At 47.0% G+C, this 24,179-nt stretch overlaps 1 protein-coding gene across 2 annotated transcripts; it reads right to left on the bottom strand.

Annotated features, from left to right (window-relative positions):
* Positions 1-4,537: 4,537 nt before the first annotated feature.
* GCNA (germ cell nuclear acidic peptidase) lies at positions 4,538-22,373 on the bottom strand. Of its 2 annotated transcripts, XM_073637881.1 has the most exons (12): positions 22,207-22,373; positions 16,803-16,941; positions 16,653-16,707; positions 15,933-15,979; positions 15,106-15,169; positions 14,443-14,528; positions 13,959-14,354; positions 12,281-12,428; positions 12,026-12,170; positions 10,145-10,280; positions 9,837-10,041; positions 4,538-4,920 (listed from the first exon to the last, which is right to left on the bottom strand). In XM_073637881.1, exons 1-12 carry the CDS (start codon positions 22,267-22,269, stop codon positions 4,674-4,676), a joined length of 1,731 nt encoding a protein of 576 aa, XP_073493982.1. In that variant the 5' UTR covers positions 22,270-22,373; the 3' UTR covers positions 4,538-4,673. The 2 variants fall into 2 exon arrangements, with proteins under 2 accessions (XP_073493982.1, XP_073493983.1); XM_073637882.1 differs by lacking the exons at positions 15,933-15,979; positions 16,653-16,707; positions 16,803-16,941; positions 22,207-22,373 and adding an exon at positions 15,477-15,585 and having other exon boundaries at positions 4,539-4,920.
* Between the last annotated feature and the right edge of the window lie 1,806 nt (positions 22,374-24,179).

The raw sequence follows: 24,179 nt of genomic DNA, 5'->3' as shown, positions 1-24,179 counted from the left end.
ACCCCAGCTTGTGTGCCACACAGGCCTTAGTGAGCAGAGACTTGCTAAGGATGTTTTCTTTGTTTGCCTGAACTCAAGGCCATTTGCTTCTGGGTTTATAAAGCAATAAACCCACATGAACTTTTAAAGGAACATGCCTCCTGTTTTTCTCCCGTTGCAGCCCAGCGAGTAAAACCTCTACAAAATACAATATACACACACTACCGTTCGAAAGTTTGGGGTCACCCAGACAATTGTGTTTTCCATGAAAACTCACACTTTTATTTATCAAATGAGTTGCAAAATGATTAGAAAATATAGTCCAGACATTGACAAGGTTAGAAATAAGAATAATTTTCTAATAAAAATCATTTCTCCTTCAAACTTTGCTTTAGTCAAAGAATTCTCCCATTGCAGCAATTACAGCATTGCTGACCTTTGGCGGCATTTTAGCTGTTAATTTGCTGAGGTAATCTTGAGAAATTTCCCCCCATGCTTCCTGAAGCCTCTCCCACAAGTTAGATTGACTTGATGGGCACTTTTTCCGTACCATACGGTCAAGCTGCTCCCACAACAGCTCAATGGGGTTGAGATCTGGTGACTGCGCTGGCCACTCCATTACAGATAGAATACCAGCTGCCTGCTTCTTCCCTAAATAGTTCATGCATAATTTGGAGGTGTGCTTTGGGTCATTGTCCTGTTGTAGGATGAAATTGGCTCCAATCAAGTGCTGTCCACAGGGTATGGCATGGCGTTGCAAAATGTTGTGATAGCCTTCCTTATTCAAAATCCCATTTACCTTGTACAAATCTCCCACTTTACCAGCACCAAAGCAACCCCAGACCATCACATTACCTCCACCATGCTTGACAGATGGTGTCAGGCATTCTTCCAACATCTTTCCAGTTGTTCTGCGTCTCACAAATGTTCTTGAGTGTGATCCAAACACCTCAAACTTTGATTCGTCTGTCCATAAAACTTTTTCCAATCTTCCTCTGTCCAAAGTCTGTCTTCTTTTGCCCATATTAATCTTTTCCTTTTATTAGCCAGTCTCAGATATGGCTTTTTCTTTGCCACTTTGCCCTGAAGGCCAGCATCCTGGAGTCGCCTCTTCACTGTAGACGTTGACACTGGCATTTTGCGTGTATTATTTAATGAAGCTGCCAGTTGAGGAGCTTTGAGGCATCGATTTCTCAAACTAGAGACTAATGTACTTGTCTTGTTGCTCAGTTGTGCAGCGGGCCTCCCACTTCTTTCTACTCTGGTTAGAGCCTGTTTGTGCTCTCCTCTGAAGAGAGTAGTACACTCAGTTGTAGGAAATCTTCAGTTTCTTGGCTATTTCTCGCATGAAATAGCCTTCATTTCAAAGAACGAGAATAGACTGTCGAGTTTCACATGAAAGTTCTCTTTTTCTGGCCATTTTGAGAGTTTCATGGAACAAACAAATGTAATGCTCCAGATTCTCAACTAGCTCAAAGGAAGGTCAATTTTATAGTTTCTCAAATCAGCCAAACCGTTTTCAGCTGGGCTAACATACTTGGGCAATGGTTTTCTAAACATCCATTAGCCTTCTTACACAGTTAGCAAACACAATGTACCATTAAAACACTGGAGTGGTGGTTGTTGGAAATGGGCCTCCATACACCTATGTAGATATTGCTATAAAAACAAGACGTTTGCAGCTAGAATAGTCATTTACCACATTAATGTATAGAGTATTTCTGATTCATTTAATGTTAGCTTCATTGAAAAAAAGATATGCTTTTCTTTAAAAAATAATGACATTTCTAAATGACCCAAAACTTTTGAATGGTAGTTCATGAAAAATAGGTCGTGTTTAACCAACATGTTGGGGTTCTATGAGGAGGTAAGTACAAATCTGGATGTTGGTAATGCGGCTGATGTGATTTATCTGGATTTTGCAAAGGCCTTTGATATTGTAACACATAGCAGCCTTATACTGAAGCTACAGAAGCAAGGACTTGGGGGAACTATATTTACAGGGTGGGCCATTTATATGGATACACCTAAATTAAACGGGAATGGTTGGTGCTATCAACTTCCTGTTTGTGGCACATTAGTATATGGGAGGGGGAAAATTTTTCCAGATGGGTGGTGACCATGGCGGCCATTTTGGATCCAACTTTATTTTTTTCAATGGGAAGAGGGTCATGTGAGACAAACTTATTGAGAATTTCATAAGAAAAACAATGGTGTGCTTGGTTTTAGTGCAACTTTATTCTTTAATGAGTTTTTTACAAGTTTATGACCACTTATAAAATGTGTTCAAAATGTGGCCCATTTGAACCCCATATACCACACCATAACTTCAAGATACGAGATGTGCAGCATTTGAAACAACGGATACTGGATCCTGTGCTAGCATTTCTTCTGCGGTGTTGCCATCAGTGTGTCAAGAGTGGGAGAAGAGGGTTGCATTGACAATCCAACACAAATGGCAGCACTTGGAACACATTTTTATAAGTGGTCATAAACTTGTAAAAAACTAATGAAAGAATAAAATTACGTTAAGAAAAACAATGGTGTGCTTGGTTTTAAGTTTGATGTGTCACATGACCCTCTTCTGTATACACACTGTGTATATATATATATATATTATATATACACACACACACACACACACACACACACACACACACACACACACGTGTATATACAGTACAGACCAAAAGTTTGGACACCTCATTTAACGATTTTTCTGTATTTTCATGACTATGAAAATTGTACATTCACACTGAAGGCATCAAAACTATGAATTAACACATGTGGAATTATATACTTAACAAAAAAGTGTGAAACAACTGAAAATATGTCTTATATTCTAGGTTCTTCAAAGTAGCCACCTTTTGCTTTGATGACGGCTTTGCACACTCTTGGCATTCTCTTGATGAGCTTCAAGAGGTAGTCACCGGAAATGGTTTTCACTTCGCAGGTGTGCCCTGTCAGGTTTAATAAGTGGGATTTCTTGCCTTATAAATGGGGTTGGGACCATCAGTTGTGTTGTGCAGAAGTCAGGTGGATGCACAGCTGATAGTCCTACTGAATAGACTGTTAGAATTTGTATTATGGCAAGAAAAAAGCAGCTAAGTAAAGAAAAATGAGTGGCCATCATTACTTTAAGAAATTAAGGTCAGTCAGTCCGAAAAATTGGGAAAAATTTGAAAGTGTCCCCAAGTGCAGTTGCAAAAACCATCAAAGCGCTACAAAGAAACTGGCTCACATGAGGACCGCCCCAGGAAAGGAAGACCAAGAGTCACCTCTGCTTCTGAGGATAAGTGTATCCGAGTCACCAGCCTCAGAAATCGCAGGTTAACAGCAGCTCAGATTAGAGACCAGGTCAATGCCACACAGAGTTCTAGCAGCAGACACATCTCTTCAACAACTGTTAAGAGGAGATTTTGTGCAGCAGGCCTTCATGGTAAAATAGCTGCTAGGAAACCACTGCTAAGGACAGGCAACAAGCAGAAGAGACTTGTTTGGGCTAAAGAACACAAGGAATGGACATTAGACCAGTGGAAATCTGTGCTTTGGTCTGATGAGTCCAAATTTGAGATCTTTGGTTCCAACCACCGTGTCTTTGTGCGACGTAGAAAAGGTGAACAGATGGACTCTACATGCCTGGTTCCCACCGTGAAGCATGGTGGAGGAGGTGTGATGGTGTGGGGGTGCTTTGCTGGTGACACTGTTGGGGATTATTCAAAATTGAAAGCATACTGAACCAACATGGCTACCACAGCATCTTGCAGCGGCATGCTATTCCATCCAGTTTGCGTTTAGTTGGACCATCATTTATTTTTCAACAGGACAATGACCCCAAACACACCTCCAGGCTGTGTAAGGGCTATTTGACCAAGAAGGAGAGTGATGGGGTGCTACACCAGATGACCTGGCCTCCACAGTCACCAGACCTGAACCCAATCGAGATGGTTTGGGGTGAGCTGGACCGCAGAGTGAAGGCAAAAGGGCCAACAAGTGCTAAGCATCTCTGGGAACTCCTTCAAGATTGTTGGAAGACCATTTCCAGTGACTACCTCTTGAAGCTCATCAAGAGAATGCCAAGAGTGTGCAAAGCAGTCATCAAAGCAAAAGGTGGCTACTTTGAAGAACCTAGAATATAAGACATATTTTCAGTTGTTTCACACTTTTTTGTTAAGTATATAATTCCACATGTGTTAATTCATAGTTTTAGTAGTCATGAAAATACAGAAAAATCTTTAAATGAGAAGGCGTGTCCAAACTTTTGGTCTGTAGTGTGTGTGTGTGTATACACATACACACACGTACGTACACTTATCTATCCAAAATTTTATAAACATATCAAAAGAGAACAGCAGCACACTGCATATACCAAGATATATGCAGATATTGAATACATGAACTCTAAACTGCACTACAGCCATACTTATACAATTGTGGTCCATCATCCACACTTTTGACCAAAGTTATCAGGATATAGAAAGAGGCATGTCTTCTAAAAAAAATTACTTTATTAAATGCATACAAAAATAGACATGTAGAGGAACTAACAGTGAAGCTACAGACTCACAGATCTTAGTAGGCACATTTACCCAACAATGTCACATCATTCGATCTGTTAGATTAATCTAAATAGACTGACATGTTCTCATTATGATGGAGTGTCACATCTGAATAGATTCACATTCACCATAAATTTAACTGAAAATTTTCGCTTTGGTGGAAAAATCGGCACTGAGTTTGCGCATCACTTCGGCATGGCTCATCCCAGCGTGTTCCTTCTTTGCAGACCCATAATTCTCTTTAACAAATTTGGCAAATGGAGTAAGTTGATTAACAGAGGTGCTTCCATCTTTGCGGTTGGGGGTCTGTAGGACAAGTTTTCCCTTACATGAAGCACAGACAAACTTCTCGGTGTCTAGAGACTTTGAGTGACGTCCAATTCTAGGAAGAGATGGAGATCGTTGGTTAGTAGGCACAACTAGTTATGTAATGGCCGCAGAATTGTTCTCAGCAGCCCGAAACCTATAAATCACCAGAAAACCCGGGACATACACGGCCATTACTCACCAACAAGCTCATTGTGGATACTGATTTCATTGGGATCTGAACATTTTTTTGCATTTGTTTTCATCGCAGCAGCTGACTTTGGTATTAGCCATATAAAATGAGTAATTAAAGTAGGAAAAGAGGATGACTGGTTAACCCCTTTCCATATGTCATAAAGGGGTTGTACAGACAGGTGAAAAAAGTCTGCAGTCACTATGTGCCAAACTGACAGTGTGTATCACTATTCCCCGATGCGAGTGGTACTTGACATTAATGTGATTTTCAGTAAGATATGTCGACATGGGACAGCAAATTGCATACACGTGGTCTCATGACTGTCCTCTACCAGTAGGAATATTGACTGCATACTTCTGGCCCACCCCTTTATGGTAGCGGTGTTAAATAAAAATAATACAGTCTTCAAGCCTCTGTATCAAGAAGAACCAGACCACAAGTGTTTTGTTTTTAAAACCTTGGATAATTCCTTTAGCCCGTTCCCATCAAAGCCAGTTTTGACTTTCCTGACTGAGGTTAAGTTTACACGACGCATTTTTGATGCGTTTTCGCAGTGGTTTTCCTACTGCGAAAACGCTTGTAATAGGTCTGCCAGCTGTAGTAATGGTAATCCAGATAAACTGTGCACATGATGCGGAAATTTCCGCCCCTGGATTACCATTGCGGTAAAAACCGCAGCATAACCAATTCTTGCGCGATCCCGCAGCGAGTTCACACCCATTGACTTGCATTGAATCGCAGCAAACCCGCAGGTATATTATCTATACCTGCGGATTTGCTGTGTTTCAATTACAGTCAATGGCCACGAATTTGCGGCGGAAACGCGGTGCAGGTGGTACCCAGGTCGGGAGAGAAGGACTACAACTCCTCATCCGCCCGCCACTCCCGCTGATAACAGCAGCGTGGATGGGAGGAGCAGTAGTCTGCTCTGCCCAACCAGCAGTAAAAAAAAACAAAAAAACAAAAAACAAACCACACACCTTATACTCACCTGTCAAGCGGCGATCCTCTCCTCCCGGCAGCTCCCGCAGTGTACCGAGCTGCCAGGACCTGCGGTGACGTCCGCAATCAGCTGGTGGGTCACATGACCGATCAGCTGATCCTCATCTGACACTGGGAACATTCGCAAGAAAGTTTCCAGGGTGGTAAGCTCAACGGGGCTGATCCAGCTGATCAACCCCAGTGACCTCTTGCAGCATGTATACTGATAGGAGTGATTTTACACCCATCAGTATACAGTGCTGTCTTCTATAGCAGTGACATCAGTGATTGCTGTCATTGCTGTAGAAGTGACCCGGATCGCTGAGGGACAATCAGTGGCGTAATCGTGGACTGCGTCGTTGACGGCAGACAGGTGAGGGATATGGTTGCTTGTTATTTTACTTTTTTCTGGAGATCGATGGCTTCGCAGAAGGAGTGTAATAAAAAAAAAAAAAAAATTGTAGAACCGTGTTTTTTTATTTCATTAAAATACTTTATTCTGGCCGTGTCTTTTATTGAAAAAGCGGCGACCATTTTACCACGCGGTTAGTAATAGGGGCGTCTTATAGCCTTATATTGGCGGCTGACGTGAACCCCAACCCCATTCGCCACCGCTACAGGGCAGTGGGAAGAGAGGAAGCCAAGCGCCAGATTTGGCGCATCTTATAGATGCGCCATTTCTGGGACTGCTTAGGGGTGATATTAATAGCCAGAGGGGCTAGTATCCATGGCCCCTTCCCTGGCTATTAATATCAGCCTGCAGCTGTCTAGTTTAGCCTTTGATGGTTAGATATTATAGCAGGAACCCACATCAATTTTTTTTTCTGGGGTCCCCCTGTAATCTTGCCAGTAAAGGCTAAACAAACAGCTGTGGGCTGACATTAATAGCCAGGGAACATTGTTGGCTAATGGCCCCTTCCCCGGCTATCAGCCCCCAGCCGGTTTGCTTTCCCTCTGCTGGTTAAAAAAAAATGACGCAGGAGCCCACGCCATTTTTTTTGTTTGTTTTAGGCTCTCTGCCCACGATCCGGGCATAGCAGCGCTTTGGACGCATATTTTTTTGCTGCGTCCAAAACGTTGCATTCTATTGAAAGCAGGTAAATCCACATGTGTTCACTGAACCATGCGTATGGACTGCATTCTATACATTCTAATCGTCAAATTTCTGTTGCAGAGACTAGCAACTTCGCAAGAGAATTTGGCATGCTGCAGTCTTGAAAGACAAGCCGCATGTCAGTGTCCACGGGTGATTCCCAGCCTCAGATGCACGCATAGCGGACATGGGATTTTCTAGAGATCCCATCCACTATGCTGTAACATCTGGACGCTGCGGGTTTGACGCCGTATAAACACGCAGCGTCAAACCTGCAGCGGCTCCTGAAAGTGGCCACATACCCAAACTCACCAGCAGCATGTCAATTTCTGTAGTGGACACACTAGTCTCTGCTGCAGATTGACAGATTGAAGTGTCATTAGATGCAGTGGATTCACATGTACCGACAACAAAAGTGCGGCATTAGAAGAACACCGCGTTTTGGATGCAACAAAAATGCGCTGCATCCAAAGTGTAGCTGAGTGCTGATCAGGGGGACGTAGTGGCTAACGAACCAGCTGTGAGATGTTATTTAAACCCTTAATGACCAGACCAATTTTTTGAAATCTGACCAGTGTCACTTTATGTAGTAATAACTCTGGAATGCTTCAACATATCCCATTGATTTTGAGATTGTTTTTGTGACACGATACTTTTTAATAATGGTAAATTTAGGTTGATATTTTTGTAAATAAATGCAAAACATATCAGAAATTTGACAAAAATGTTTTAAAAATTGCCATTTTCAAACTTTGAATGATTATCCCTTTAATCCCAATAGTCATACCACACAAAAACATTAATAAATAACATTTCCCTCATGTCTGCTTTACAACAGCACCATTTGTAAAAGTGTCGTTTTAATTTTGCTAGCATTTAGAAGACTTAAAAATGTAGCAGTAATTTTTCATTTTTTCAAGGAAATTTACAAAAATTATTTTTATAGGGACCTGTTCAGTTTTGAAGTGACTCTTATATGTTGGAAACCACCCAAAAGTGATACCATTTTAAAAACTGCACCCCTCACCGTATTTAAAATGGCTTTCAGGTAGTTCATTAACCCTTCTGGTTCTTTTCAGGAAGTAATGGAAAGTGGCATGACAAGAATGAAAGTTTATTTTTATTTTTACCACCTAAATTTTGATAACTTCTGATCAGGCCCCTATAGCCAGCAGACTCTAAGGACGTTATTTGGCAGTTACCTGCCAAGGCAAACATCAGGACCACACAAGATCTCAGGGTGCCGATGAGGTTAAAGAGGAAGACTCCACACTCTTAACTATATAGATTCTGTAGTCACTATTGACAGCAGAATCTAAGGGGTTAAAAGTCCATGGATTGTCACCTGTCGGGGAAAGCTAGTCTCTTATATTGCAGGTCAGTAAAAAAAACGTCTATTGTTCACTAAGGGGTTAATGGCCAGGGACCATGTTTGCAAATGGCATCTTCCCAGTCTAAAAATACAAGTTCACAGCAGCCGCATAAATTACATGAATAGAAATGCTAATGAAGATCAGGTGAATGGGATCAGCTGACACCTAGCTCTTTGGTTTGGTTATGACAAGGTGTCAATCAGACCTTTTCATGACCAAAACTAATTAAAGTAAAATAAAGAGTTAAATAAACACAAAGTAAACACTTTATTTGAAATACAAGACATTCTTTAATCATTTAAATTAACCAATATACTCACCCCAGTTCTGATGGTAATCCAAGGGTTTAAGTAATGTCCCACCAAATAAATGTATTTAGCTCCAAAAATCATTCATTGATGTACAAAACCGCGTCAAAAACCGCATAAAAAAAAACACCCAGTGGTTTTTCCTGCCAAGGAGATGCAGAAACGCTCAGGAAATTTCAGCTTTAAATCCTGATCGTGTACACATACCCTTACAGAGAATGCATACTCTGGATTCATGAACAATCAAAGCTTTGTTTGTGCGTAACTACAAAGTCAAAGATAGTGGTTAAAAGGTCAGATAATGAGCATGGCTAAAGCATCCTGCATAGCAGAGCTAGGACAAATACGAGTTTCAAGTATATTGCACCTTTAGCCATGATGCACCCATAATTAAGAGTGCAATGCACGTGAAAAGCGTAGATGTCTTAGCATCTTACAGGTTAAAGGGAATCTGTCAGCACAAAAAAGTTTGAAGTACAGGCACAGTACATTGTGGCCAAACATTTATATACACCTTCTCATCTGCTTGTTTTCCATCTCCACCCCTCTCTGACTATATGAAGCCAGAGCTGTTCATCAAAGGGGGGTGGAGATAGAGGGAGAAACCAGCATGAGGGAAGGTGTAGTTATATGACTGTTCAAACCAAGCACATGTGCTCAGTGTATCATGGCAGGACCAGTCCCTTCAGACAGCCTTGATTGGCGCTAGCACTGAATCACAGCAAGGTGTCGACTATATAAAATTTAAAAAAAAAAAAAAAAAAAAAAAACACAGCGGACCCCTGCTGCTGATTGCACCAGCTCTGCTTCTGAACCTTTTCCATCACTGCACAGGTATTATGTACAGCAATGGATTAAATGTATAGTGGATGCCGGGAAATGGTTAAGTAGCAAAAATAAGCTCTCTATTCTTATACAAAATCTGAGATCAGAGATATAGACACAAATAACAGGTGAACAGATGTCATATGCCCATACAATCCAGAAATATAAGACAATGGTAAGAATGTATACGTACATTCAAATAAACCTGAAACTTACGTGTTTTTGCAGCGTGAACATTCGTAGGTGAACTTGTAATTTATTTCATACGAGTGACATCGGCTCACCATTGGTAACTCGGGGTGAATGAGCGAGGCCTTCCGAGCGTAAAGTTTCCAGAACTGCCCGTGCCCATCTCTTACGCCATTAATGAGCCAAGTGGCAGCATGACAAACTTCATGGATTAAGGTATCTCGGAGTCGATCTAAAAAGAATAAAAAAAGTTCTAATAATCTGCTGAACCAGAAAGTAACAAACTACTATATCCACTGGTTAAAGCTAGACTATACACACAATATGAAACTTACCTGCAGAGTCACAAACCTTCTCCGATAACTCTATTCTGGCATATCGCTCCAGCGTCTCCCGTTTCTGCCCTGTAACACAGTAACCTGCCGTCTTTCTCATCTTTTTATTCCAAGTTATTTCTAAATTTTCCGGAAGCTTAAAGAAGAGAAAGATTCAATTAACATTTTTTTTTAATTTTGTATTAAAATACGGTACTAGAGAGTAGAGTTATACTGAAATGACATTAACAAGCTATAGCAGCATGATGTCAGGCGGTATTAGAGCACTTACAGAATAAGAAGTCATGTATGTACGGGGTGAATTACACCATTTCTGGCCATCTTATGACTTGTATTAGCAATTTTAGCAGTTTTTTTCTCCACATAAGAAGCCTCAGCATTTTTCTGTGTGCTCTGCTTTTTTATAAGTAATCATAACGAGATCAAAGAAAAATAGTTTGCCATAATTGTTGATGACACTGATGAGTGGAAATGTACATTTGGCACAGCAGCCCATCATACAGACAGGTCCTACTGTGACTGGATAATATCACTATACTGTGAACTGGATAATACCGCCATGCTGGTGCAGAAAAGAAAAATTAAAAAGGCATTGCAAAATAATTTCGAATCAGTGAATATTACTGAATATAGTGTCAAATACTATACAAGTGGTCTACAGAGATCACCACACACTAAGGCTGGGGGTCCCGTGAAGCGATGGGACTGCTGTGTGACGGTTGTGCTGTGATCGCTTTGATGACTTTCAGCTGTATCATTAGAAATGGATTGGAAATCGCCGGCTTACTGTTCATGGCTGAGTGGTTCAGGCAATTTGAGAAGAATTTCTAATAATACTGCTAAAAGATGCCGTTACCTTCATGAAGCCGCCGCATCAAACATGCCGAACAATTTATAGGACCCCTACTAAAATCAGGACAAACAATAACATCCCGGGAGTCTCAGATGATAGGGGAAGGGGCAGATATGCGGTTAATCGGCAGGTTAATTGCAGCATTAACCGGCCTGGTGCCTGCACTTAGCCGTACGCAGCGGAGAGAAAATGAACTTTCTCCCCTCACTGGCAGCGTTCGGGTTTCAGTTCCACTCTGAAAATACCGAACAGCCGCTGTAACTGCGCCCCCAGCCCTGACTGACAGCCGGCCAACAATGCAGAGGGAGTGTCAGTCAGTGCCTGGGGCGCGGTTACAGCCGCTGCTGTACTAACCTGCAAGTGCCAGTGGCATCCAGTGCATACACAGTGCGCGGAAGAAACCAAGCCAGTGTATATCATTGCATAGGAGCTGGGTGTCACTGGCACTTGCTTGCAAGACAGAACTGACAGATTATTTCTCAACAGCACCTTAATTCATAACTTTATTGTTTACAAGTCTTAGGCCACATTCACACGTTCAGTATTTGGTCAGTATTTTACATCAGTATTTGTAAGCCAAAATCAGAAGTGGAACAATCAGAGGGAAAGTATAATAGAAACACGTCACCACTCCTGGTTTTGGTTTACACATACTGATGTAAAATACTGACCAAGTACTGAACGCGGCCTTATCCTGTATAACACTATGCTAGCAGGTCATATGTGATGATTGGTCCCTTTTGGGGAGGAGAGTCTTTCAAATGGCAGGTGCCCAATTAAAAATTGTCTGGTAGGTGACTGTTTATTATGTAATATTCCAGATCAGGGTCTCCTAAGCCTTACAGCAGTAAGGGACTGGCAGTCCCAACGCCAACATATTCACTTACACCATTAAAAACGAAAAGAAAAAAAAAGAAGTTAACATTTAAAGAGAACCGGTCACATCCCAAAATGCTTTTAACCTGCATATATGGGGTTAATGTGTATAGTATACCAGAGATATAAGCAAAGATTCTGCAATGATATACCTTCTGCTCAAATATTGTCTGGTTGTAAAGACTGTACAATCGCACTGTCAGCTCGTGCTTTTTCTGCTTGAAAGTCTTCACATATGTAGACGTTGCACAGGAAAGATCTTGAAGGAAGCAGCCTTCTACTTTACATGGATTCTCTCTGGGAAAATAAAAGATCATTTTAAGTCACTAGATTCCTTCTCTGCACTCACATGAACGGCAGCGATCAGCCTTACATTACATGACACTTTGGGGTCCTAACTGACTCACATGTTCTCTACAGGGGTCCTCTCCACACTATGAACTGGTGCCGTCTGTACTTTCTCTTTGGAGAAATATGGACTTGAATGCAGGTCTGTGGCCGATCTTGGTTTCCTTGCCTTCGTGTTGGTTAGATCAAAGCATGGCAGTTTTGGTTCTGTCCAGGTTGACATACAGAAATATGAGTGAGAATAGAGAAAATACATCTTTCCTGGCTTGTGCAAAACCCCCATAATGTGCCATTGCAGCCCCTCTAGGTCTGGTGCAGCAGGCTTCTCTTTCACCAGGATATATAAAACTTGGCTTGCAGCCCAAACATTTATTCAGCTTGTGGTCTACCCTCCGAAGCAGCCAGCAGGCCAAGCCAAATCTTTACCATAGAGGGAGCACATGTCCATTACACTGATGGAGAAGCACTTTGTAGGCTTAAAGGGTTGTTTCATGGAGCTCATTTCATACACAGGTCAGCCCATACATGTGGAGATGAACGTACCATTATTATAGGAGTAGAATTTAAATAGTTTAAATCAAAAATCCTGAACAAAATGGTTTTAGTGACTGTATGTCTGTTAGACACATACTTAACAGAGATACCCTACGATCTTAAAGGGGTTGTCGCATGTTCCCATCTTCAAAAGCGCACCTCTCCCCTGCCCCAGCTTCCTTCTCGCTGGGGAACTCGTCAGTTTGGGCCAGCGGTATGGCCGAGCTGCTGCCCCCAATCTGTTCGCTCTCCCAGTCTGGCAAACCGAGGTCGCTTTGCCTCTACAGCACCAGAGGAGCGCAGAGGCCGATAGTTATAGCCATCCGGCCGGCTTCAGAGCAAAACTTGCGGGGTGGATAGCAAGCTCGAGTGCTCGTTCCTTGCCTAGCAGACCTGCCTTTCTGACTGCAAATGTGGCCAGTAGCCAAAGCAACAAGCTGTATACTGCAGGATTAAAAAACACCTCCATTTTCTAGAACGTAGAAGATTTTTAATAAGATTTACAATGCAAAGCTGCTTGTTTTTGCAAGCTCTTTGCAATCATACCCATTTAATCAGATGAGACGATCCCTTTAATGTACCAATAGATGGTACAAACCTGCGTAGGAATGCATTTACACAGCCTTTTTATGTAAGTATATGGAGTTTCTGCATTTATTTAATGGGGAAAATTTTCAATTTACTGTGAGTTTAAAAAAATATATATTTCTCGATTTCATTTCCATTATTAGCCTGATGAAGGGACTTTACCAACCTAAAAATGTAGTGCGACTACTGTGCACCGATATGGGTCTAAGCAAAATATTTCATGTGCATTAAATAAAAGGGGTCCTTATAATTACCAGCATTTTAATGCAAGGACGATTCCTCGGGCAGAGATGATCACCCAAGCAAACAAGTTTGCGATGATTTGACCTCTTTCACCTTCACCCAAAAGATAAAAATAAATAAAATTGCCCATAGATAACATTTAGGGGTTTTTCTGTAGTGTCCGATTTGCTCATGATTTTAAAAATGAATGTTCCAGACAACTCTGTGATACAGCCAGAACGTGACCTGAAGCGGCGGTCCATGACACACGGATTTAAAGACCGCCAAACAGTATATGCGTCAGGTTATGCCCTTTCAGGCATTGCACAAGTCCCTATTACGCAGCAGAGTTGATGAATATGTTCCCTGATATTGTATATTTCCATAGCTAACCTGTCGCAAACTTTGGCTTGATTTTATTTGACGTTGAACCAGGCGTCTGGGTCTTTGTACGATTTTTGATACGATCCATCAGACATTCAAACTCCTCATCAGAGCTCCCGGGAGAAGCAAACTTGGGCTGATGTCCGGCGGGCCATAGCTCGGCTTTCGGTCTACCCAAGTTGTTAGTCTTCGGAGTGTTTTCTTTGCAATTTGTTTCCTCTGATTTGGACATAAGCCCATTACAAGCCTTTGTGTTCTGATTTCTTCTGCGACGGTCACGCAATGTACTTTTAATTACTATGGACTCATCGTCATCACTGTCACTGATAAACACCGGAGAATCCCACCGGAGAGAGGCGAGACTGCCCTGAGATTTCTCAGATCCTGTATCAGACGCCTTGATTCCTATGACACGAAGATAATTGTAAGAAACCTGAACAAAGGGCCAATTCTAAAAAAGCACAGCTAGGAAACATAACTGAACACTACCCACCATTTTTAATTTTGGATGTTCTTCCATTTTTAGAAAATATTGAATCAAAGTCGTCATCATCTGATTCAACAATGAAATCCTTCAAACTGTGAAAGACAATAAATGTGTTACATAGAAATATTTATATACAGATTTCAGACATCTCAAGAACAAGCAATGAAAATTATATATATATACATATACATATATATATATATATACACATACATATATACATATATATATATATACACACACACACACACACACACACACACACACACACACATTACAAGTGCTTTTATTTTAACGACACCAAACATGAGGAACGAGAAGGGTTGTCCAAGTAGTGGATGAGTGGCGACATTCCTTACGCCAGTCTGTAACTGGAGTATGATTTTTGGAGAGGCGCAAGCCACTTCTCAGATACGCCGGATTCATTAAGAGGCGAGTGCTTCTTAATGAATCAGGAACGTCTGGCTCCAGCACAATACCTCATCAAAACTGATGTGAAGAAAAAATAAAAAATTGCCAGTCTTAATTAATCAGGGCCGAAGTATAAAATTATCCCCATTCACACAAAAGCAAGATCAGAAAAGCGAAGACAGAACGCAAACCATGAATTAGTTATATCTGTAACTTGATACATTTAGCCAGTGATCACATTACATTTTTTCACCATACCTGTTGCTTATTTTATCCCAAACTTTATTTGATGAGCTTTTTGGAGTTTTCAGTTCTGTTAAAACTTTAAAATAAATATTAAATTGTTAATGTAATGAATAATATAACTGAAAGCTGAGCAACCAATATAATACTAGACAAATACATAGACTTTCTAACCAAAATACTTAGTCTCCACAAGGAGAAACTTGAGCCATTAGATCCCCTGTCAGAGACCTCTCACCCAGCCAATCCAGAACGCCTGCTTTGCACTGATGAGGGGCAAACACCTTGAAAAACTTGTCTGCAAATTGAATTTCTGGTGTGGTTTCTTATCCTAATCATGCTGTAAGGCCCTTTACTGGGTCAATATTAACTTTTAGCATTGCTACCTTCAGTAGGTGTCATCACAGTTCCTGTCCTCTCTCTCTGAAGCAGCCAATTGTAGAACCAATATTTTGAAGTGTAATGTCCTTCCAGACACAGGATAACTCCAATATAATATTAGGTTTCCTTCATGTCCAGTCTCTGCCCAACAAAGGAAGCGTCTTTAGTACAAAGGCCACGTGAATGTGAAATCCTGAAAAACAGGTCAATCTTCCAGGTTCAAAATGTAGAGGATGCACTAAACACAGGGATCCTGGTAGCCGGACGCTCTACAATAAGCCCAGGGTCCGGCATGAGTGGGAGTATCTGGATCCTAGTGCAGAGAACGCACAGAATAAATCCAGAGGATTTCTACACTGCACTAAACCTATTAAAATAATAATTGGCAACAATAATAAAAGGTGGAAACAGCTTAATAAAGGAAATGTATAAATAATCAAAAAAAAAATTAATAAACATACACTTCTCAAACTCTTCATCACTGGAATCAGTTACCACCACACACGGCCTAGACAAGGAGAAAAGTTATAAGTCAAACTAGCTTGAAAAGTAGGAAACGGTATGTGACAGATAATATATAATCCTGTAATATTCATCTTTCTATCGGTGTAAATAAATTATCAATCACCTGCATGTCTGTAACCCACATGGACCAGACAGCTCTGTACCCTCCCAGTATTCGGAGAACCCACCGCACACTATGTGGGTGTAGACGGCCGTCTGATCAGCTTTAAAGGGACTGTCGGCACAGAGTGACCGTTCAAACCAAACACAATCACTCGGTGCATCATGGCGGGGCCAAACATTTAAGTTTATGTCTCCACTTACCTCTGCCGTTCTGTAGCTCCATGAAGCCAGAACAGCTGCCAATCAGAGAAGATGGTGGTGGGCTGGAGACAGACGGAAAACCAGCAGATGGGAAGGTGTATATAAATGTTTCGCCCCATCATGATACCCCGAGCGCCTGTACTTTGTTTGCAGAGTCATTCTGTGCTGATAGTCCCGTTAACAGGTGAGCATTGGTGGATACTAGTTAGTACAGGTAGATCAGTAGATACAAGTTACATGTTTGGTTTACCGGCTGAGGGTTCTCCTATTTACACCTGTTGCTTAGGGTGGCATAACATGAGCGGCATTTCACAGCTCTCCACATTTCACTTACAAATAGGCACATAGGTTACCTTGGCTTCTCATACACAGATCTGGATTTACTGCTAGTTACTGTACATTTTGGCTCTAAAAAACAACAAATACCTGTAATTAGTGACAATTATTTTAGTGATTCATATAACCAAGAGATCCTGATTTTTACCCCCACCATAGTGCAATACCTGGTGGTCTGGCCCAATGATGCGACAGTTGCTTTGGGGGAATGTTATCCTCTAAATCCTGCGCACAAGACCTCAGCTGGGGACTGTAATCACCTTCAGCACTCAGGGGCTGCGGAGCCCACTTTTGACTTGTCCAGGACTAGAGGAAAGGCAAAACATGGAAGAAAAAAAAAAATTATACCCAGTGAGATGGAATTTTTTGTTAATTAGAAAAGGCCCAGTCTTCACTATGTAAGAACATGGATGTGCTCTACCCGATGACCATTTATGTGACTGCATACTTATCATGCAGACTTGGGTACAGTAGTGGGTAGATTGGGAGGCCTTAGTCAGTATATTCATTTTATGGAAGGTTTTCATCTGGTGACCATTTACAGTAGTGTAAGTATGAGAAGAACCACATTCATCCACTAAAGATGGCCAATCAGTTAGAGATCGGTGGCTGGGTAACATCTGTGGAGAGAACAATCCCCGAGGAACCATCGTCTGTAGCCCCACACATTTTAGTCTGTGTTCACATTTCCATATGCAGTTTGTTCCACTTAGAGCACATGTCAAACTCTGGCCCGCAGGCTCAGTATATTTGGCCCAGACGGGTCTCTTGTCCGGCATCACATTTACAACTATATCAGCTGATGTTTCCTCTCTGCGTCTGACCACAGCGGGAGTGATGACGTCATTACAACACACCCGCTGTATCTGAAGACACCATGAAGAGACTGAAGCAGCAGGGAAATGTCAGAGGGGAGTATTTTTTTTTTGTGGGGGCCCATTACACTCTATGGAGGACTATGTGGAGATTACAGTTGGTGAATCATACTGTGATGGGGTCACAATTCTTTGTCGGGGGATTGAGGGAGAGGGGTACAGTAGGGTCATCATACTGAGTGTGGAGGAATTCACTGTGGGGGTATTATACTGTGTTTGGGGGCACTTTCATTTGCATCATACTTTTTTGTTTTATTCAAGGTTTTTTATCCTTTATTATTACATTTAAATTAGGCCATATGCTTTTTACTGCTCTTACAAAACATCTATTATTCCAATATTTTATTCTAAGATCTATTAATTAAAATGTACTTTGTTTGAGGGACAGCCCCATTAAGCAGAACTGACTTTCTGGACAATAATGCAATTAGCCTCTTCAGAGAAGAAGGATGGGACCTCTACTGCCAGATATCGGAGGTAGCAATCCTGAATTTCAATATTGTGCCTTTAAAAGAGCCTTAAAGGGAATCTGTCACCACTTTGGAGTTATCAGACCTGTACTATGGCCATAGAGAGCATAGAAAAGTAAATCTATACATACCTGTATGGCCCATAATAGAGGTCTGAATGCAGAGAAATCTGTCTTTATAAACTCTGTTATTTACAGGCTTGATGTCCGGGGAACAGCAAGAAATACCAGCCTATGTGTTTATTATTCCCTTAAATCTCTGACTGTATGCTTAATTATCATATTCCCCCCTCCCCTGCATGTCACAGGTCCCTGTGACGTGCACTGTGCTCCCTGACTTCCCGGGCATGCGCAAAGCGCCGATCACATAGAGCACGCTTTGCTTCATCCCGGCCCCATCTCTCTGTGCACTGCGCTGCAGGTTTCTATTACGCAGGTGCCAGGAGTCGCTGTCACTTTCCAGCGCCTGACGTGCGGGGGGGGGGATATGATAATTAAGCATACAGGCGGGGATTTGGGGGAATAATAAGCACATAAGTGGGGATTTGGGGGAATGATAAGCACATAGGTGGGGATTGCTTGGCATCCCCCGGACACCAAACCTGTACAAAACAGAATTGATTAAAGCGCTTTTCTCTGCAATCTGACCTCTGCTTTGGGCCATACAGATATGTATAGATTTACTTTTCTATACCCTGTATGGCCATAGTAGAGGTCTGATATCGCCCAGGGGGTGACACATTCTCTTTATCACAGGAGTAAGAATGAGATGACAAACCAGAAACTTCATTTTCAGAAGAGTTTCTTGGTAAAGACCATAAAAACTTGCACTAAATAATATAAAGCCCAAATCTCTGGAAGTGTATGGCTGATAAACAAAAAACAAAAGAGCAAATTACTAAGGGGAGCAGCGGGAATTCAATAAGAGCAAACACGGAGCACTTGTGATCTGGTGACAGGTTCTCTCTATGCAGATAAAAAAAAAAAATGTAAATGGCCAGAACATCCGTATAGCAACTGGTGCAATTATAGAATTTATAGCTCCAATTCCTGCAAACCTGTACAGATATGTTAGGAATGTGTGATCAGATGGTGCCGGCGACAAGAAACAACGCTGGCGACAGAATACAGCCTGCAACTGACATCAGCTGGAGAGTAGGGAAGCCTGGATATAATGTTACATGGCTGCAGGTGCGGGGGCGGAGTGACACGCAGGGGGCACACGGGGGCGGAGTGACACGCAGGGGGCACACGGGGGCGGAGTGACACGCAGGGGGCACACGGGGGCGGAGTGACACGCAGGGGGCACACGGGGGCGGAGTGACACGCAGGGGGCACACGGGGGCGGAGTGACACGCAGGGGGCACACGGGGGCGGAGTGACACGCAGGGGGCACACGGGGGCGGAGTGACACGCAGGGGGCACACGGGGGCGGAGTGACACGCAGGGGGCACACGGGGGCGGAGTGACACGCAGGGGGCGGGGGCACACGGGGGCGGAGTGACACGCAGGGGCGGGGGCACACGGGGGCGGAGTGACACGCAGGGGCGGGGGCACACGGGGGCGGAGTGACACGCAGGGGCGGGGGCACACGGGGGCGGAGTGACACGCAGGGGCGGGGGCACACGGGGGCGGAGTGACACGCAGGGGCGGGGGCACACGGGGGCGGAGTGACACGCAGGGGCGGGGGCACACGGGGGCGGAGTGACACGCAGGGGCGGGGGCACACGGGGGCGGAGTGACACGCAGGGGCGGGGGCACACGGGGGCGGAGTGACACGCAGGGGCGGGGGCACACGGGGGCGGAGTGACACGCAGGGGCGGGGGCACACGGGGGCGGAGTGACACGCAGGGGCGGGGGCACACGGGGGCGGAGTGACACGCAGGGGCGGGGGCACACGGGGGCGGAGTGACACGCAGGGGCGGGGGCACACGGGGGCGGAGTGACACGCAGGGGCGGGGGCACACGGGGGCGGAGTGACACGCAGGGGCGGGGGCACACGGGGGCGGAGTGACACGCAGGGGCGGGGGCACACGGGGGCGGAGTGACACGCAGGGGCGGGGGCACACGGGGGCGGAGTGACACGCAGGGGCGGGGGCACACGGGGGCGGAGTGACACGCAGGGGCGGGGGCACACGGGGGCGGAGTGACACGCAGGGGCGGGGGCACACGGGGGCGGAGTGACACGCAGGGGCGGGGGCACACGGGGGCGGAGTGACACGCAGGGGCGGGGGCACACGGGGGCGGAGTGACACGCAGGGGCGGGGGCACACGGGGGCGGAGTGACACGCAGGGGCACACGGGGGCGGAGTGACACGCAGGGGCACACGGGGGCGGAGTGACACGCAGGGGCGGGGGCACACGGGGGCGGAGTGACACGCAGGGGCGGGGGCACACGGGGGCGGAGTGACACGCAGGGGCGGGGGCACACGGGGGCGGAGTGACACGCAGGGGCGGGGGCACACGGGGGCGGAGTGACACGCAGGGGCGGGGGCACACGGGGGCGGAGTGACACGCAGGGGCGGGGGCGGAGTGACACGCAGGGGCGGGGGCGGAGTGACACGCAGGGGCGGGGGCGGAGTGACACGCAGGGGCGGGGGCGGAGTGACACGCAGGGGCGGGGGCGGAGTGACACGCAGGGGCGGGGGCGGAGTGACACGCAGGGGCGGGGGCGGAGTGACACGCAGGGGCGGGGGCGGAGTGACACGCAGGGGCGGGGGCGGAGTGACACGCAGGGGCGGGGGCGGAGTGACACGCAGGGGCGGGGGCGGAGTGACACGCAGGGGCGGGGGCGGAGTGACACGCAGGGGCGGGGGCGGAGTGACACGCAGGGGCGGGGGCACACGGGGGCGGAGTGACACGCAGGGGCGGGGGCACACGGGGGCGGAGTGACACGCAGGGGCGGGGGCACACGGGGGCGGAGTGACACGCAGGGGCGGGGGCACACGGGGGCGGAGTGACACGCAGGGGCGGGGGCACACGGGGGCGGAGTGACACGCAGGGGCGGGGGCACACGGGGGCGGAGTGACACGCAGGGGCGGGGGCACACGGGGGCGGAGTGACACGCAGGGGCACACGGGGGCGGAGTGACACGCAGGGGCACACGGGGGCGGAGTGACACGCAGGGGCACACGGGGGCGGAGTGACACGCAGGGGCACACGGGGGCGGAGTGACACGCAGGGGCACACGGGGGCGGAGTGACACGCAGGGGCACACGGGGGCGGAGTGACACGCAGGGGCACACGGGGGCGGAGTGACACGCAGGGGCACACGGGGGCGGAGTGACACGCAGGGGCACACGGGGGCGGAGTGACACGTAGGGGCACACGGGGGCGGAGTGACACGTAGGGGCACACGGGGGCGGAGTGACACGCAGGGGCGGGGGCACACGGGGGCGGAGTGACACGCAGGGGCGGGGGCACACGGGGGCGGAGTGACACGCAGGGGCGGGGGCACACGGGGGCGGAGTGACACGCAGGGGCGGGGGCACACGGGGGCGGAGTGACACGCAGGGGCAGGGGCACACGGGGGCGGAGTGACACGCAGGGGCGGGGGCACACGGGGGCGGAGTGACACGCAGGGGCGGGGGCACACGGGGGCGGAGTGACACGCAGGGGCGGGGGCACACGGGGGCGGAGTGACACGCAGGGGCGGGGGCGGAGTGACACGCAGGGGCGGGGGCGGAGTGACACGCAGGGGCGGGGGCGGAGTGACACGCAGGGGCGGGGGCGGAGTGACACGCAGGGGCGGGGGCGGAGTGACACGCAGGGGCGGGGGCGGAGTGACACGCAGGGGCGGGGGCGGAGTGACACGCAGGGGCGGGGGCACACGGGGGCGGAGTGACACGCAGGGGGGGGGCACACGGGGGGCGGAGTGACACGCAGGGGCGGGGGCACACGGGGGGCGGAGTGACACGCAGGGGCGGGGGCACACGGGGGCGGAGTGACACGCAGGTACGGGGGCGGAGTGACACGCAGGTGCGGGGGCACACGGGGGCGGAGTGACACGCAGGTGCGGGGGTACACGGGGGCGGAGTGACACGCAGGTGCGGGGGCACACGGGGGCGGAGTGACACGCAGGTACGGGGGCACACGGGGGCGGAGTGACACGCAGGTGCGGGGGTACACGGGGGCGGAGTGACACGCAGGTGCGGGGATACACGGGGACGGAGTGACACGCAGGTGCGGGGCTGCAGCCTCGGCCGCTGTCTCCGCGCCATCACTCACAGGCTGAGTCCCCGCCAGGCGGCCTGAGATCCTCTCCCGCAGGCTCAGTGACTCCGCGGCCATGATCCTGGGGGTCACACAGTTAGCAGAAGTTTAAAGTTCCCGCGAAACACAAACATCCGGACGCCGCTCAGTGACGTTCCGCAATCACTTCCGGACTATAAGCGAATACTGTGCCGGCTAGATCGCGTCTGTACCGAGGATTGTGAGCGGGTACAGCGCCCCCAGGAGGTCGGTTGATTCCAGTCCTCCTGCTGTGAGAGCAATGCGCAGCCTCTTACGTGAATGTGATAGAAGTATGGTGCATTTCATATGGGCTGATAGGATGCGTCGGTGACAGGAGCGGTGCTTTACCAGTATGGGGTAACAGGAGCGGTGCTATACCAGTATGGGGTAACAGGAGCGGTGCTATACCAGTATGGGGTAACAGGAGCGGTGCTATACCAGTATGGGGTAACAGGAGCGGTGCTATACCAGTATGGGGTAACAGGAGCCGTGCTATACCAGTATGGGGTAACAGGAGCCGTGCTATACCAGTATGGGGGTCAGTGCTTTACCAGTATGGGGTAACAGGAGCGGTGCTATACCAGTATGGGGGTCAGTGCTTTACCAGTATGGGGTAACAGGAGCGGTGCTATACCAGTATGGGGGTCAGTGCTTTACCAGTATGGGGTAACAGGAGCGGTGCTTTACCAGTATGGGGTAACAGGAGCGGTTCTATACCAATATGAGGTGACAGGAGCAGTGCTTTACCAGTATGGGGTAACAGGAGCGGTTCTATACCAATATGAGGTGACAGGAGCAGTGCTTTACCAGTATGGGGTAACAGGAGCGGTACTATACCAGTATGGGGTGACAGGGGCGGTGCTATACCAGTATGGGGTGACAAGAGCGGTGCTATACCAGTATGGGGTGACAGGGGCGGTGGTATACCAATATGGGGTGACAGGAGCAGTGCTATACCAGTATGGGGTAAAAGGAGCAGTGCTATACCAGTATGGGGTGACAGGGGCGGTGCTATACCAGTATGGGGTGACAGGGGCGGTGCTATACCAGTATGGGGTGAAAGGAGCGGTGCTATACCAATATGGGGTGACAGGAGCAGTGCTATACCAGTATGGGGTAACAGGAGCCTTGCTATACCAGTATGGGGTGACAGGGGCAGTGTTATACCAGTATGGGGTAACAGGAGTGGTGCTATACCAGTATGGGGTAACAGGAGCCATGCTATACCAGTATGGGGTGACAGGGGAAGTGCTATACCAGTATGGGGTGACAGGGGAAGTGCTATACCAGTATGGGGTGACAGGGGCAGTGCTATACCAGTATGGGGTGACAGGGGCAGTGCTATACCAGTATGGGGTAACAGGAGCAGGGCTATACCAGTATGGGGTGACAGGGGCAGTGCTATACTAGTATGGGGTGACAGGGGCAGTGCTATACCAGTATGGGGGTCAGTGCTATACCAGTATGGGGTAACAGGAGCCGTGCTATACCAGTATGGGGTGACAGGGGCGGTGCTATGCCAGCATTGCTGCCAGCAGGAATTTCAGGGCCCCATACTGGCAAAATTTTTGGGCCCCCTTGAAACTCCACCCAGGCTCCACCCCAACTCCACCTCAGCTCTGCATCCACACCTTAAAACTTCCACATTTCCACCCCTCACTCTTGGAAAAACTCCACTTCTGCACCCCGTTTTCACCAATCACACACTAACAGTTCCCATCGAACACCTGATCACAGACATAGCCAGCAGCTTTTGTTTTGGCCAAAAGATTTTTTAAGCCGCCACCACCAAGACAAGGTAGACTCTTCTGGCGGGGCCCTACTCTACTCTAACCTATTAAACATTTCTTATAATACCCAATACTCTTTTTAGGTATATTTTTATTTAAGGGAATGTGTCACGTACATTTTTTAAAATGACCAATAATATCACATACAAGAGAGAAATACTCTCACACCATGGCCGG

Source organism: Phyllobates terribilis, unplaced genomic scaffold (assembly GCF_046119375.1).
Source record: "Phyllobates terribilis strain yellow unplaced genomic scaffold, ASM4611937v1 Scaffold_7__3_contigs__length_470593459, whole genome shotgun sequence".
Classification (NCBI taxonomy): domain Eukaryota; kingdom Metazoa; phylum Chordata; class Amphibia; order Anura; family Dendrobatidae; genus Phyllobates; species Phyllobates terribilis.
This window is presented reverse-complemented; position numbering and strand designations above follow the sequence as displayed.